This window comes from Pelodiscus sinensis, chromosome 1 (assembly GCF_049634645.1).
Source record: "Pelodiscus sinensis isolate JC-2024 chromosome 1, ASM4963464v1, whole genome shotgun sequence".
Lineage (NCBI taxonomy): Eukaryota > Metazoa > Chordata > Testudines > Trionychidae > Pelodiscus > Pelodiscus sinensis.
This window is the reverse complement of record NC_134711.1, coordinates 311,814,642-311,831,598: the sequence shown is the minus strand read 5'-3', so window position 1 is coordinate 311,831,598 and position 16,957 is coordinate 311,814,642. Positions and strand designations below refer to the sequence as shown.

Sequence of the window (16,957 nt, the reverse complement as noted above, 5' to 3'; positions counted from 1 at the left end):
AGACCAGGGAGACGCTGAGCAAAGCCGCGGAGGACCCGGGGCCGGACCCGCGGCCGCTTCCAGATCAGCTCCAGACCAGGGAGACGCTGATCAAAGCCGCGGAGGACCCGGCCGGACCTGCGGCGCTTCCAGCTGATCTGGAAGCGGCCACGGGTCCAGCCCCGGGTCCTCCGCCGCTTTGCTCCCCGATTCCCTGGTCTGCTGGCTCCGCCAGCAGACCAGGGAGACGGGGAGCAGCTTTTCTCGCCCCGGAGGAGGCGGGCGGCGGGACCAGGCGTCCCGCCGCTCCAGTCCTCCAGGGCGAGAAAATCCCCGTTCGTAACTGCGGATCCGACATAAGTCGGATCCGCGTAACTCGGGGACTGCCTATATATAAAATTGTCTTGTTCACTGTGAGTGCCCCAAAGCAAAGGTTTTGTGGAAGCTTCTGTAAGCATTTACAGGTTGAATCTCTGTAATCCAGCCCTCTCTGGTTCGGTTACATTTGTGGTCTGGCATAAAAACAACACCAAGGGCGGTGTCTGAATTTTTGCAAGATTAGTTCAAGAGGGGTAATATCTTTTACAAATGCCAGTTTCTCAGTACTCTCTCTGGGACGCTTCTTAAGAGACTGTTTACATTTAAATATAAGAACATAAGGATGGCCATACTGGGTCAGACCAATGGTCCATTCAGCCCAGTATCCTGTCTGCCGACAGTGGCCAATACCAGATGCCCCAGAGGGAGGGAACACAAGAGGTAATCATCACATGATCCCTCTCCTGTCATCCATTTACAGACAGAGGCTAGGGGTACCATTCCTACCCATCCTGGCTAATAGCCATTGATGGACCTAACCTCCATGAATCAATCTAGCTCTTTTTTGAACCTTGTTAAAGTCCTAGTCATCACAATATCCTCCTGCAAGCAGTTCCACAGGTTAACTGTGCACTGAGTGAAGAAAAACTTCCTTTTGTTTTAAACCTGCTGCCTATTAATTTCATTTGGTGACCCCTAGTTCTTATATTGTGGGAATACGTAAATAACTTTTCCTTATTCACTTTTTCATACCAGCCATGATTTAATAAACCTCTATCATGTCCCCCATTAGCTCTTTTCTAACCTGAAAAGTCTTTTTAATCTCTCCATCTTTTTTGTTGCCCTTTTCTGAACCTTTTCCAATGCCAATATATCTTTTTTGAGATGAGGCAACCACATATGTATGCAGTATTCAAGATGTGGGCATACCATGGTTTTATATAGAGGCAACAAGATATTTTCTGTCTTATTCTCTAACCCTTTTTAAATGATTCGTAACATTCTATTCACTTTTTTTGACTGCTCCTGAATACTGACTGGATGTTTTCAGAGAACTATCTACAATGATGGTTTTAGTAAGCCAGATGTCCACTTACAATGGGTGTGGCCAAGTTTCCGCATTCCCATATAATTTGTTCACCAATACCAGTCCTAGTTCTAAATATTCTATGCTGTTATTTATCTCTAATGTATTCTAGGAACCCAGTAAGCAGTGCAAGTTTTGGTAATGCTGCTGGACAATACTGACCTTCCACGGTTTGGCAAATTCTCTGGTTTGGCAGTTGTCAGGTCCCGAGGGTGCTGGACAAAAGAGATTCAACCTGTACATTGTAATGCAATTCAGGTTGCTCAGGCAACTTTAAATATTGTCCTTTTCTTTCTATTGAGGGATTAACTGTGCATCCTTAGACACTTAGTAGGGTGTTTTTTAGCTGAATGTATTAATAGCATTTCTGGATAATAATACATTCCACAGGCAAACAAAAGAGCAAAGTGCATGATAAAAATCTTAAGTTAAACTAGAGACAAAGAAATGAGAAGGAGCAATGGTAAACAGTGAAAATAAATTTCACTCCTTGCAAAGAATGGAAAATAAAAGCTGTTTATATCATGGATTTCTTGTTGCTTTTGGAGTATAATAAAATAATTAAGCTCTAGACCCCATAACATTATAATCAGAGTTCCCTGTAAGCTGAGCACTTGGGCAGCCAACCAGTAGAGACTCAGATGCCACTCAGATGATTAGCAGACCCTCAGCATGTGTTTCTACTGATGGTGCTCATTTGCACATGCCTCTTCGCACATAACAAAATTTATTCTGCCCATCGAAAGAAAAATTAGGGTATGTCTACACTACAGTGCTAATTCAAACTAACTTAGTTCGAATTAGTTAATTCAAACTAAGCTAATTCGAACTAACGGATCCAGACTAAAAAACTAGTTCGAATTAGCGTTTTGCTAATTCGAACTAGCATGTCCACATTAAGTGGATGGCCGGAAGCAGTGCCGGCAGGGCATCAGATGAGGACTTAGAGCGTGGAGCTGCTGCCTCAGGCTAGCTGTGCTTAAAGGGACCCAACCCCCACCCCAGACAGACAGTTCTCAGGGGTGCCCCGCTTGCAAAGCAGTCCTGGCTTGGAGTGCCCGGAGTACCCACACTGGGCACATCACAGCACTCGGCCATCAGACCGGCTGCACTTGCCGCAGGCTGCCATCTGGGGAGAGGGGGCAATTGGGGGGCTGCAGGAGAGGTTCCACCCCCGGAAGCCCGCAGAGCCAGCCCAGTCCTCCCCATCAGGGGCTCGTACCCCATTCCTCCCTCACCTCCTTCCATTTACCCCTCCCTAGCCCCCTTCCTGATGTACACAATAAAGGACAATTGTGTTCAAAAATAGAATCTCTCTTTATTGAACAAAACTGGGGGAGACTGGGAAAAGGAGGTGGGAGAGGGGAAGAGAGAGGCTGGGAGAGGGGAGGGCAACTACAATTATCAGAGGTTGGGAACAGGTCCCATATGAAGAGAGGCTAAAGAGACTGGGACTTTTCAGCTTAGAAAAGAGGAGACAGAGGGGGGAAATGATAGAGGTCTATAAAAGCACAAGTGGGGTGGAGAGGGTGCATACAGAAAAGTTCTTCATTAGTTCCCATAATAGAAGGACTAGAGGACACCAAAAAAAAGGAATGGGTAGCAGGCTTCAAACTAATAGAAAGTTCTTCTTCACAATGCAAATAGTCAACCTGTGGAACTCCTTGCTGCAGGAGGCTATGAAGGCTAGAACTAGAACAGAGTTTAAAGAGAAGTGAGATAAATTCATGGAGGTTGGGTCCATGGAGTGGTATTAGCCAGGGGGTAGGAGTGGTGTCCCTGCCCGAAGTTTGTGGAAGGCTGGAGAGGGAAGGCACGAGACAAATGGCTTGGTCACTGTCTTCGGTCCATCCCCTCCAGGGTCCCTAGGGTTGGCCACTGTTGGCAGACAGGCTACTGGGCTAGATGGACCTTTGGTCTGATCCAGTACGGCCATTCTAAACTCAGGGCTCAGGGTCGGGGGTCTCAGTGGACCACCTTGATTTTCATGCAAACCTGCTCCTGGGTGGCCAGGCTGGAAGCTCTCCTGCCCTAGACGGCCACTTTCCTGTGCCTAGTGCGGAGGTCGTGGACGAGGTCCATGATGTCTGCACTAGCCCAGGTGGGTGCCCGCCTCTTGCGGTCCTGGGCAAGCTCCCGGGAGCCGCCAGCCTGGTCCCGGGAAGAGGGGGAGGGCTGGGGGGCATCAGGTGGCTGGCTCGAGCCATGCCAGGGGCAGGGACTGCTGGCTGGGTGCTGGCAGGCTTGCACCTGGCACAGGCACCGTAGCCAGCCTGTGCCCCTTTAAGGGGTCCGGGGCCGGGAGGGGGGCAATAGAGTTTCCCTGGTGTTGGTCAGAGTGGCCACCAGGGAAAGCTGGGGAGGGCTAGCCTCCCACTAGTTCGAATTAAGGGGCTACACACCCCTTAATTCGAACTAGTAAGTTCGAACTAGGTTTAGTCCTCGTATAATGAGGTTTACCTAGTTCGAACTAAGCGCTCCGCTAGTTCGAATTAAGTTTGAACTAACAGAGCACTAGTGTAGCGCCTATCAAAGTTAATTCGAACTAACATCCGTTAGTTCGAATTAACTTTGTAGTGTAGACATGCCCTTAGAGTGGACACTGATTATAAGCACTGTTAAACGAAAAGGAAGCACTTTTAAATAGGCAGAGTTATATTTGATAACGGTGAATCAGGGGGACAGATATTCAAGAGGGTTCAAGGCCAAAATTTCCAAGTGTTCAGCACTTACATTAGGGATCAGATTTTGAAATAGAATTTTATATCCATTCAGTCACCTAAATAAAGGACAAATTTTCAAAAATACCTAGCAGCCTCTACTATTTGGGGACACTTCTGGCCCAGATCTGGCCATTTATTTTGTTACCAAAATTAGAGCTGAGCTCTTTTGAGAATTTGGCCTCAAGTACAGCTCAATACTAATAATCAAGCTCAAACAAACCACATAGGAATATTTGAGCAAGAAGCGGCTCAGATAACCATGGCAGAATTCCTCCCCAAAAGAATAACAAAAGTGATTTGTGCAAAGACATGATGGCTTCCTCCTCCAAACTCACTCCTTCTAGCTTGTCAAAAATCAAGATAAGGCATGGTTCTGTAATAACAAAATCCAGTTTCTTGAATGAGATCAATTACATACTTCACATATATAATTCAGAATTCTCCATTCAAAAGCAAAGAATAATTTGCACACCTTATGTCACTTTAAAGATTTGTTTTATGTGAATGATTTGACTAAAGGAAATGTCAATTCAAAGTCAAAGATATTTAGTCAAATCCTTCAGATAAAAATATACATTTTGGGCCATGGACTGCACTATGAAATTCCTTTATCTAGCAACCCACCATAGCACCTGTGCTTCATGCATTCCACTTGGACTGTTTGTCAGATGTAAATCCCTACGCCCCTTCAGGTTGAGGTGAATTTGTGATTGTGTCACACACATTTCTCTTCTACACATTTCTTCTTTGCATCAAGTATTCTGACCTGCATTCAGAAAACTGAGTCAAGATGATCAAACTTTCAGTGAAAGCAACTCTCAGTGGGCTTTTCTGACAGCTTTATGCAGCTGCAGTTGTCAGCAGGACTGCAGGAGACAATCTGTAGCAAGGCCTCAGTACTTGGACTTCTATAAAGTAAGGAAATATTGCAAAGTTTCAATCACTTGTGAGAGAGAAAACAGACATTCATACCACACTCACACCTACACCCCCCGACCTTTCTAAGGAGATATTTATCGCCCTGTGAAAGCACATGTAAACCACTTCATGTCCCTCTCTGTTTCTATTCAGAAAAGGTATGAGTTGTTACAGTCCCCTGCAGAATAGCCTTGACCATTCATGCTTTTAGCTCTATAGATCCCTAGTTTGTCAACCAAGATTACAGCTGTCACACGCATGCAGGTTGAAAGTACATGGATCTTACTTTCTGCTTGAAAGAGAGACAGCTCTATCACATTTACTCAGTCTCACCAGAAATAAGTGATACTCTGCATGTGCAGCATCTGTGAGAACCATGTGGGGAGCAGGGAAGAGAAAGAATAGGACATTTTGGAAGAAATCATGAAAGTGAACTAATCTGAATACAGAAATCTCGTAGGCCAAAAGTAGAGAATACATGAAGAACTGCTCTGTTGTGCAGCATTCAGGATCATGTTATTCCTGCAGTTGGAGCTCAACATGAAAATAGGTTTTTGCATAGGCATTAAAGTCAGTGAAACAATATTCAGTGAAAGAACTTAAAAAATAACATAGTCTTGCAGCACCTTAAAGACTAACAAAAAATGTAGATGGTATAATGAGCTTTCATGGGTACAGCCCGAAGCAGAGAGACATTCCTGTCAGAGAAGCAGGGTACCAAGGACCCATACAACAACTTACTGTAACTTTCCATGCCCTTCCTATATTAAGCGAAGGTCAGTTTAAACACAGACACAGGCAGGGAAAGTAGAGCCAATTTTTTAGGATCCAGCAAAAGAATACAGCAAGAGACATATGCAAATTTCCATGATTAAGTGAGAGGCTGGGGCAAAAATCTAAATGAGAGACTCCCTAGTGATGAGCAAATCTGAGAGGACAGTCTCAAGGATTCTTGAACAGGATTGGGAGGAGACTTGCTGTCCACATTGGCATACAAGCAGTGATTTTACATAGTTCCTCTCCTCCTCATACTCCATGTAGTAAGCACTTTCTACTACCACAGTAGCAGGCTAAGAGGCTGCTAAAGGGAAGCTCTCCAGATCTGGGGCTACTCTCTTCCAGCCCCCCACCCCCTCCCAGGGTTGCCAGGTGTCTGGTTTTCTACCAGACAGTCCGGTATTTGCACCATCTGTCCGGTAGAAAAATTCAGAAAATAGCGGACATGTGCAATGTCCGGTATTTTGTGAATTTCCGGCGGGGTGCCGGAGGGAAGCCTGGCAGGTGCAGGGGAGTGACTGGGAGGCAAAGCGCGATTGGCTTTGGGAGCCCTGTGGTTGCGCACAAAAGCCGGATGGGGTGGGATGGGGACCGGGGCTTCCAGACACACGCACACCCCCCGGCCCGGCTTTTGCATGGGACCAGAAGCTCCCAGCGCCAATCATGGCCTGCCTCCCAGCTGGAAGCCTCTGGTTGCGAGCAGATGCCAGGTGAGGGGAGTGGCTCCCAGTCCCGCTCCCGCCCCCTCCCGGCTTCTGCTGGCAAGTAAAGGGAGTGCCTGCCGGGGGCGCAGCTGGAAGGACCCCGGCTGCGGCCAGCAGCTGCACCCATCCCCCTCACCAGGTCTGCTTCCCGACCCCCCTTTCTTTCCCCCCACATCCTCCCCTCCAGCCGCACAGCCCCCGATCCCCCCCAGCTCTGCTTCCCGCCCCCTCTTCTTGCCAGCCAGCCCCGTGGCCCCCAGACACTCCCCCCTGCCAGCCCTGCTTCCTGCCCCCCTTTTCTGCTGGCCAGCCCCCAGAGGCCCTCCCGCCAACCCTGCTTCCCGCCCCCCCCCCCCCCCGTCTAGCCCTGCGGCCCCCGCTCCCCCCCCCCCCCCGGACAAGCGTGTCCGTTTTTTTAGCGGGGTCTACCTAGCAACCCTACTCACAGCACTGAGCTTGCCTACCACCATCACCACATTAGCAGCAAGGGTCAGGTGATCTTAAAGGGAAGTTTCAATATCAAAAATAAATAAAGGCGGTCTCTTTGCCTTATCTACAATAGGGATGTCAACATGTAGTCAGCTAAACCATTAACCAATAAACCCAGGCTTATCAGTTAATCCTATCAACTACACGCACTTCCCCCCCTCTGATAGAGAGGTATCCATGTAGAGGGTGAGGGGGGCAAGCAGGAGGGAGTAAGTGGGAGCCGGTACATGTAGGAAGCTTGCTTTCCAGAGGGCTGCCTGCACATATAGGCTCCCATGGAGCAGCTTGCTCCCTCACACTGCTGTCTCTCTTGGAGGCACGAGCACGGGGAGGGGAGACAGGTGGAAGCCAATACATGTGGGGAGCTGGCTCTGCCTGCCCCCCCTTTCTGCCTCTCACAGAGGCAGTGGGGGAGGAGCAGTATCTGCTGCTTGGGGGAGCCAGCTTAAAAGCCGGCTCCCCACATGCACTAAATCCATAGGGCTGCCTGCCCTCCTTGCCTGTGCTGCCTGCCCTCCTCTAAAAAATGGCTCTCCACGTAGACTGGCTCCTGCCTGCTGCCCCAAACCACTACAAAGGCAGCAGTGTAGACTGGCAAGGGGCTCCCCAGGAATGTGGCTGGGAGTGCACTGCCTGAAGTCACCATTCATCATCCCCGGGGACTATTGAATAGTCGTATAACTACTAAAATTATTCAATTAATCAACATCTAACATCCCTAATCTACAAAAGCTCATCTCCCTTGCTTAAACAACAGTCATCCCTGGTACCTTAAAGGGCTAGAGCACCACATCTTACACCACCTCCCCAGAGGAATAAAATTGTGCCTATGTATTCTGCACAATTTCGAGGCTCCACCTTCCAGCCCAGCTTGCTCAGGTGCAAGATCGTCACCTCCTATCCCTCAGAGTCAGGTAGGGTTGCCAGGTGTCTGGTTTTTGCCTGGACAGTTCAGTATTTTGGCCTTCTGCCCAGTAAAAAAAACTCCAGAGAATACTGGACATGTCAAATGTCTGGTATTTTCTGTTTAACTCCGATGGAAGGCCAGCGGTGTCTGCTGCAAGGGGAGTGAGGTAATTTAACAACAAAGCAGAACTTTCAGCAGTCCCCAGGCATAAGGTGGGTCCACAAAGCCAATTCACGGAGGAAAGGCATTCCACCTTCCTGATCAATACGTACACATGTCTTAAAATAGTTTCTTACTTGACACTATACTGTTGTCATTGCTTCCGCCACCTTCCCATAACAGGAACACCAGTATCATAGAGATCAACTACATTTGTCAGCAGTACATTAACACTTCTGACAAAGGAGCCTGCCATCTTTCTTTTCTCTTCCCATCCCTAACAGCATAATAAACGCTAGGAAAGCCAGTGTATTCCTGAACTTAGCAAGTACTGGGGAAGTTTTATAAACACCTTAAAACTCTTACTCCTTTAAAAAAAAACCCAGAAACTACATCTTTACACAAACTGTATTCTAAGAGGTGAAATTAGATGAGATTATTTTGGAATGACCAAGACAAATAAACTATTGGTAAGTCCCTCATGCAGATGAGCAACTTTTGCATTGCTAGTGAACCCAAATGCAAGTGCAGGGACACTTGATAAAAATCTCCCTATTTTAAATGACTGGTACATATCAGAAAGCATGCAATGGCAACAAGTGCTGCAGCAATAAAGATTTCAAATGTGGCAAACAAATTCTTCCTTTGTGGAAAAGTTTACATGGAACTTGTCAACAAGTTATGACAAGACGACACCACTGTTGGAGTACTATATTTACAATGCTTACTGTACCCTAGAAGCAAGGACAAAAATTTTGTCATGCCAAAACAACAGTACAAGAACTTGATTTTAAGAACATTTTGTCCCCTTTTATATAAAACAGAAGGTTGTTTCCCCAATAATAGATTTTTTTCTGCAAACTCTTACAACACTAATATAAAGTTATGCCAGCAAAGCAATAACTAATTACTCTACAATATCCATCAAGCCTTAAAGATCTGCCACAGAACAATGAAACTGCACAGAAGCATTTCAAACAGAAGCAACTTGTCCATGGGACAAATGATTTTTTTTCAGGACCACACGACAAATGATCTACCCTGTTTTAAGACCAAAATAATGAATATTTATCTTACCTTCAAAGGAGAAATGTGAGATTGTAGGACGTATCCATGGACATTTTCTATCTGAGATAAGTTCTTTTCGGACACATGAACAAGTTCTGGTCCTCTCACTTCATGGGTTAAACGAGGTAAGGTATGATCATGCAGTGCATCCTCATCTTGATAGCGATACTTCTAGGAGAAAAATAAGACTAATAAGCATCTCTGAAAAATAACACACGTATTAATATCATTATAGATCATTAGCCAATATTAGCTCCACAACCTTCCCCCAATCAGTAACTCAGGAGAAACAGATTGTTTCCAAGCATTCATCCAAAAAGAGGCAAATTTTGTAGTAGACTGTATTGATACACTAGACTTAACTTCAGAGATTTGGGTTGAAATTCTATCAGGGCCATAAAGTAAAGAAAAAGCTGTTGGTCTTATCCTGGAATCTAGTTGACATTGGTCCACACCCCCAATATCCTCAGAATAACAGCACATTACTCCTCTAACATTTTCCATCAGAAATGATCTGAAAATGCCTCAGAAACACAAGTTAGGCCCATAACAATCTTTTCAGGCAGGAAATTGTGATGGTGAATAACTAGTCCCCATATTACAGATGGGGAAGTGTGACACAGAACAGTTAAATTACTTCTCCAAAGTCAGACAAGAAGGACATTCTTACACTGTAACATTTTCCTGGACTATTTAGGGTCAGGGTTTGATATGAAGAGCTTCTTGAAATCTTTGGCACAAAATGGATGGCTGTGATGCTATTATAAAATTTCGTTTCCAGTTAAAAGCTCAGTAATTCTGCAATGTGCAAAATCTAATTTAGAAAAATGTAAGTAAGTACTTGGAACTACTGGCCTTCTCACAAAACTATATGTTAGAACACAAAACTAAGCATGTTATAATTTCACTAGAGTTTTGTTACTGGGGAAGATTTTGTTGAAAACTCATTCTATCCATTTCCCATTTGGAATTCTGGCCTTACTTTTATTTTGAAATTCTGACCTACAGTAGTGACGTTACATCAATTCATGAAGACATTACAAATCTCATATGATGAACCGTTCCCACAGTCCACTGAAAAGTGAGTTTGCATGTGCACTGTAGTCTATATACCGTTTCAAAGTTTACAAACTCTCATTATGGCAAGGGCCGTGCTCAGCATACACCAATTATGTGCAAAATACAGCATGGGCAAGAATTGGTCTCTGTTCGCTTTGTGGAATAGGTCTGCAACACTTTACACACACACACACACACACACACACACACACACACACACACACACACACACACACACACACACACACTTTCTCTCTCTTTCTCTCCCCTCCCCCTTATACAGCAATCATGGAACATACACATTAGCTAGCACCAGGCAGATCATTTTGGCAAAAAGGCATCAATCTAATAGATAGCATGCCAACTAATACCATAAGCTTTGGTGCACACACCACTGAAACCCCATGTAATCCATTATTCTCTACTAATTCTAATGCCTCTCTTTTAAGGAAAATGTCCAGCCACACTGATGCCATAATGAGCATATACAGTAAAACTCCAATAGTCCGGCACTCCTGATAGTCCGGCATCAAAATAGGAAGAGCCTAGTGAGTGAGTTTCGACAAAAAATGAGTCACAAGGTAACAGCGGCAGCAGCTGAACTGAACAAAAAGGGTAAAAAAGGCTTAAAAAACTAAAACATTACAGTATACTGTATACAGTATGTACAATAAAAAGTGTTAAGAACACTTTATATACAGTATATAATCTATACAGTATATATGTAACCTGCTTATAGTACCTCCTGATAGTCCGGCATATTTGATAATCCGGCACAACCGAAATCCCATAGGTTCCGGATTATCGGAAGCCTACTGTAATTTAAACATAATTTACCTAAACAAAACTTTGAGAAATCAATGTATCATGCAAGTCTCATTTCATCTCCCTTGCTACAATAGTTCACAGACTGGACAATGGTATCTCTGGACAATCAATGCTCATGCAAGACATCTATGAAGAAGCCATGACTAGTTCACAAACCTCCTCTTAAGTGACAAGTAGTCCTGTGTCATCTTAGAGACTAACAGAAATATATATAGTATCATGAGCTATCATGGGCAAAACGCATTTCTTCACATGATTCCATTGTTTCAGAACATTGAACTGTTCCATTTTGATCAAGATTACCACTTTGCCATTTGGACATTTCAGATTTGACATTTTTCATAAAAGATTTCTCTATTCTAACTTTTTATTCTCTTTTGAACAGCGAGGGATTTTTGAAGTGTCGAAATGTTCAGTAAGCCCCTTCTTTAAACAGCTGACAATCCATGTCCTGAACTCAAACAAGTCAACTAAATGGTGCGGGATAATCTGTTGAGCCAGGCAGTGTAAATATGCACCAGGCAATTATGCTGGCTAATGCAAAGCAGCTGGAAGAAAACAAAAACAAAAGCTGGTCTTAAGCAGTGTAGGCAACTTGGTCTCGGAGGCAGTAAACCAAAGCTCTTTTCCTGGCTCTGTCACTGACTCACTTCACGATCTTGGGAAAGTCATTTTTTTACCATGAAATGGGGACTTTATAAAGTGTTCTTCATGCACAGATCTTGGAGCATTAAGTAATATGTAATGGTAACACTTACTGATACTAATGTGGAGCTCACACAACAGATTAACAATACGAGAGGTATAGAAAATCTTTGCAATTTTTATCTACTTCTGCAGAGAAGTTATCCTTCTCTGCTTGATGAATTTAGTTACTGCCTTATTTAACAAACACATAGCTGTCATTCTGTAAAATAGTTACAACAAAGCACTCGATATGACATTAAAATCTCACACCACAAATCAATCTCAATTAATTTAGGATTTTAATGAAAAGGGATCACTGTTTTATAGTAAAGAAGAAAAAAATCAGTAAAATTAGCTATAGTTGCTATTTCATTAGTTATTTCAAGATTTTGAATACATTCCTAGTCTATATTATTAAAGATTCATATTAGAACTTTTTAAAAAGGGAGTCTTGTTATAAAGTTGCATTAGATCTTTTAACAGAGGTCTGGACTCTGCCTCCGCCCTCTTCCCTGCAGAAACTGTACAGACTCCACTAGGGCTATGTCTAGACTGCAAGCCTCTTTCGAAAAAGAGCGTCTAGACTGCAAGCGGAACTTTCGAAAAAGCAAGCCGCTTTTTCGAAAGAAAGCAGCGAGTGAGTCTGGATGCTCTCTTTCTAAAAAGCCCTGTTGGCATTCAAGAACACCTTTCTTCAAAAGAGCACTTTCGAAAAAAGAAGTTCTTCCTCGTGAAATGAGGTTTACCGCTGTCGAAAGAAAAGCCGCGTTCTTTCAATTTAATTTTGAAAGAATGCAGCTGCAGTCTAGACGCGGGTGAAGTTTTTTCGAAAAAAGGCAACTTTTTTTGAAAAAAATTCTGAGTCTGGACACAGCCTAGGTGTGTACTCAGCTAAACTTTATTTAAATTCCCCTTCACCAGTATCACCACAGTCCTTCATGCTCCCACCTATTTACAATCTTTGCCAAGCTTTAGGCACTCTCACCAGTACCTGAGGGGGGAACAGAAATCTTCCTACTCTAAGGCCTTTTGCACTACTACCCTCAACTACATTCGGGTTCTCCCTCTCTGACCAAGAATAATTAAGGAAAATGGATGTAGGGTAAAACTTTCAAAAGCCACTAAATTACATAAGCTCCTGATTCCCATTTATTAACATGACTTAAGAGCCTAAGTCCCTTACATGCTTTTGAAAATTGTACCGATTAACTGCATATTAACCATGAACATGCTGAGGATTCTCCATATTCAATCTCCGGGATTTGGAAAGCAATTATGCACTATACTTCTGTATTTTCCTTTTCCTTCTGCCTTCCCCACAAGCCTGAATCCTTCCAAATTCTCCACAAAGTGTTGCAACTGGAACATTCCTCATGTGGCTATTTCACTCCCATTTTGTGTCTGTCTCTTTGCTATTACATGAGAACCAGTGAAGATCTGGCAACACACAAAGCCAGCAGTCCTCATGTGAACTGTTTTTAATGGCTGGTTCCCAACCTAAACACCATGTCATGAACACAAGCCAGTGATAAAGGAGGATTTCTCGAAAAGGACTGGAGGAGACTGAGATGCCAGGGAACATTAAGCAAGAGTCCTGATTCACCTTCGTACAGCCACAGACCCTTATTCCTTTCTAGCATTGTGCTCTGCAGTGGGCCTGCAAAGCTCCTTGGAAAACAGCGAGATCCCTGACCTTTTCTCAAAGGGTTAATTCAAATTCCTTGAAGGAAAACAAATGCACAGAAATACTCTTCCTGGTTTGACAAAAGAACAGGTGGATGGCTTATGATAATTAAATTACAAATCAGTGCCTGCTGCTCGCAGAGTATTGTATGCTGCCAGCTAGCATCAGATATTTAAAATCCCATGTAATTACTTATAATGGAGGAGTGGAGTGTGCTGGTGTGAATTTAATGTGAACTTGCTCTTTTTAATAACTGATCATTCCAGTTACAATGTGAGATTATTGCTAGAAAATGCCACTGCCACCTCACTGTAATCCAGAAGGGAGGGTTTTGTTTGTTTTTTGTAGTTGTTTTGATGTTCTGTTTGCAGGGGAATTGCCGGCTGAACCGAGGGAAAGAGCTGGACCCAGCACAGAGTATCCATTTAAGCCTTGCAATTGGACACCGGCCAGTTCTGATGCAAAAAGGAGAAAGAGAGTGAAACATACACTTGACAAGTTACTCTCTCTGTGGAAATACTGTGATTTTCATATTCTACTCATTGAGCTTACATTACACCCTGACAGTCTGGTAGAGAACAGAGCTGGATGGAAATTTTATGTATTGACGGAAAAAGCATTTTCTGCAAAAAATTCACAAGGTCAATCTTTTTTTTTTTTATCATTTGGAAAAATCTAAAAATATTTTATTTTAGGTTAATTCACCATTGACATGAGTCCTCAGTTACCAAGATGGCATTTGTTGGAGTGCACTATGCTTCCATTTTTCACTATCCAACATCTCCCATGATGTACTCTGGTCTCCCCTCCAAGTGAAATGACAGAGTACATCATACAAGTCACATAGACATAAGATATCATAAGAGCTTTAGTCAGAAAGGGCTCAAACTATAACCTCTCTGAGGTGAAGTCTACACTGCAGTTATTTATCAGAAAAAGATATGCACTTTGCGAACCTTTTTCCAATTATTTTTTCAGAAGAGGCTTTTCTGACATATGGCCTGTCTACCCAGGGCCAAATGTTGTGAAAAAACTCCTCTTTCAAAAGAGCCCTTATACCCCAGAAAAAACTCTGCAGTGTGGACATAGCCAGAGTGACTAAAGCACCTAAGTGAAGACTCGGATTAATGTATAATGAAACCAAAACTAAAACATTTCAATTTGGGAATCTGAAAATAAAATATTTCAACATTTCTCAGTCAGAATTTTCCAAAAGTTTCTGTTCTGTGAAAGAAAATATGATTTCATCTTTTTCTCCCAATTTGGGATGGAAACAACTTTTGGAACAAACAAATTTCATACAGGAATGTTATGCAGAATGGAAACAGAATAAGGAATGCGATTTCTCAGCTATATTTAATTTTCCTACAGTAACCACAGCTGATGAACTTTTCAGAACAGGAGAAAGGTATCAAAGCATAGCACAGAAAGTTGTGACTATATCAGCTAGTGGTTAACACACATGTCGGTGCTTCCTATCATGCAGTTCCATCTTTGGGCAGCATGACATGCTGTGGCCAAAAGAAGGGCTAAGTCTAGGTTGGACCTCCCTGTTCTGGCACCCTTAAGACCTGACTGATGCTGGATGAGGGATTTTGCTGGACCGGGAGAGGTCATTTCTGGCCCTGCTACTCTTCTCTCTTCACTTCCCAGCTCTCTCAGGTAGCCAGGGTCGTGCGCTGGGATTCCCACCCCCCTCCCCTCTCTCTCTGTGTAGCCCAGCAAAGCTGTTTTCCGGGCATCCCAGCTCCCGTCACCCTCCCTCCAAACCCACCTGAGCCATGCACGGGTTTCTACTCTCCTTCCCCTCCCCCTGCCAGTCCAGCTGAACTGCGCACCAGGCTTCCCGGCTCCTGCCCCACACCCATAGCCCAGTTGGGCTGTATGCTGCCCCCCCGCACCCGCCGCATCATGTTGGGCTCCCAACCCAGCCAGCCGCCCTCAGCACACCTTGGCTTTCTGATCCTGGAACACAGACGTTGCCAGACCAGAGAGTTCTGGTTTTTAGATGCGCAACCTGTAAAGCTATTTGCTTTAAATCAGAGACCAATAGCACTAATCTAATGCTAGTTACCAGTGAACTCAGTGCCATGTGAAACAACTACAGAGGCAAGCAACTTTGAGTGTCCAATTCAACAGAAAGACTTATTCAGAGTGAAAAACACTCCTGCCTTGCTAAAAAACACTTTGACAAATACTAAGAAGAATAGTTAGAGCTGGCATAACACTGGAGTGGGACATATCATGCTAAATGTGTCTCATGAATATTCATTTGAGTTTTAAATGAATTCCTTATAGCCATGCTTGCCCTACTTTTGTGTTCACTTTTAGTGTGCAAAATACTCAACCTAATGAATTTGTACCAGCACAATACTTCACAGGCAACTAACTAATTTCAGTTTCATATGTGAGTGTACCAAGAAACCAGACTTCACATTTACACCCACAAATATTTGTACACTAAGTGTTTGTTCACTCCTGCAATCAGGGAACAGAAATAATACCACATTACTCATTCAATCAATTGCAATTGAGCAACACAACTTAATTTCTGAATATCTGCAACCTATAAGTAAACAGAAAAAAAATGAACAGGAAGAAATCAAATCTACTTCTTGAGAATGTGAGGGCAGATGAAGAAACTGAAATCACTGAATAATTATATCTATCTATTGTGAATAGAGTTGGTCACAGAGGCGTAGCGAGGGTGTTATGCGCCTGGGAGCAAAGCCAACATTGGCGCCCCTTCCCCTGCCACCGCAGCATGGCAGGGCTCCAAACCTGGTGCACGGCTTAGCCCAACTTTGGGAAGAAGGGAGGAAGCTTGTACCACATCTTCCTCCTCCCCTTCCAGTTTGGAGCGGGGCCCCTGCACACACTAGCCTGCCAGCAGAGATGGAGGAGGGTCGGGCTGGGGGCGGAGAGGCAGGGAGGAGGCTTTAGCCAGCACCGGTGGGTGGAAAAGGAGCAGGCAGGTTGAGGGATGACAGGGGGAGCAGAGGACTAAATTGGTGCCCCCCTAGTGTGGCACCCAGCGGCAACTGCCCCCCGCCCCACACACACACCCCTTGCTATGCCACTAGTTGCTCAGAAACTTTGATACAATGTTTTAAGTTGAAAACAATGTTTTGTCATTCCATAGGAAAGGGTTGGTTTCAATGAGTTTCCTCAGGTTCCGACAGAATGTCAAAATGAGTGAGAAATACACACTCTAGTAGACTGATGATTAAGGCACTTACCTGTGATATAGGAGACACAGGGAACCATACCTCCCACATGAATGCCCAAACCACAAGGCGAGAGTTCTATCTCTCTTTCTGGTTCAGGGCATATGAATTTATATGAAGTGGAAAAGATTCAAGAGAAAGAGTGACTTGTAGCCTGGAGTAACAGCACTCACATGGGAGGTTGGAAACCAAGATATGCAAAGTTCCCAGACCTGAAGAAGAGCTTTGTATAGCTCAATAGGCTTGTCTCTCACCAATCTTATAATGCCCACCTTATCACTCTGGATTTTTTGCTTATTACAAGTCTATGACCCATTAACTCTCTCTCCCATTACTATTCCCC

General features: G+C 44.1%; 1 protein-coding gene across 18 annotated transcripts in view; it reads right to left on the bottom strand.

Annotated features, from left to right (window-relative positions):
• The window catches only part of DLG2 (discs large MAGUK scaffold protein 2), a 1,555,116-nt gene that overhangs the window by 799,707 nt on the left and 738,452 nt on the right, over nucleotides 1–16,957 (bottom strand). For 15 of the 18 annotated variants that reach the window (XM_075919432.1, XM_075919430.1, XM_075919421.1 and 12 more), the window contains one exon: nucleotides 9,139–9,300. In XM_075919432.1, coding sequence (XP_075775547.1) covers nucleotides 9,139–9,300 — 162 coding nt within the window. Of the gene's footprint in view, nucleotides 1–4,873; nucleotides 4,987–9,138; nucleotides 9,301–16,957 lie in introns of those variants that run through there. The other 3 variants (XM_075919431.1, XM_075919428.1, XM_014578104.3) reach the window with 2 other exon arrangements.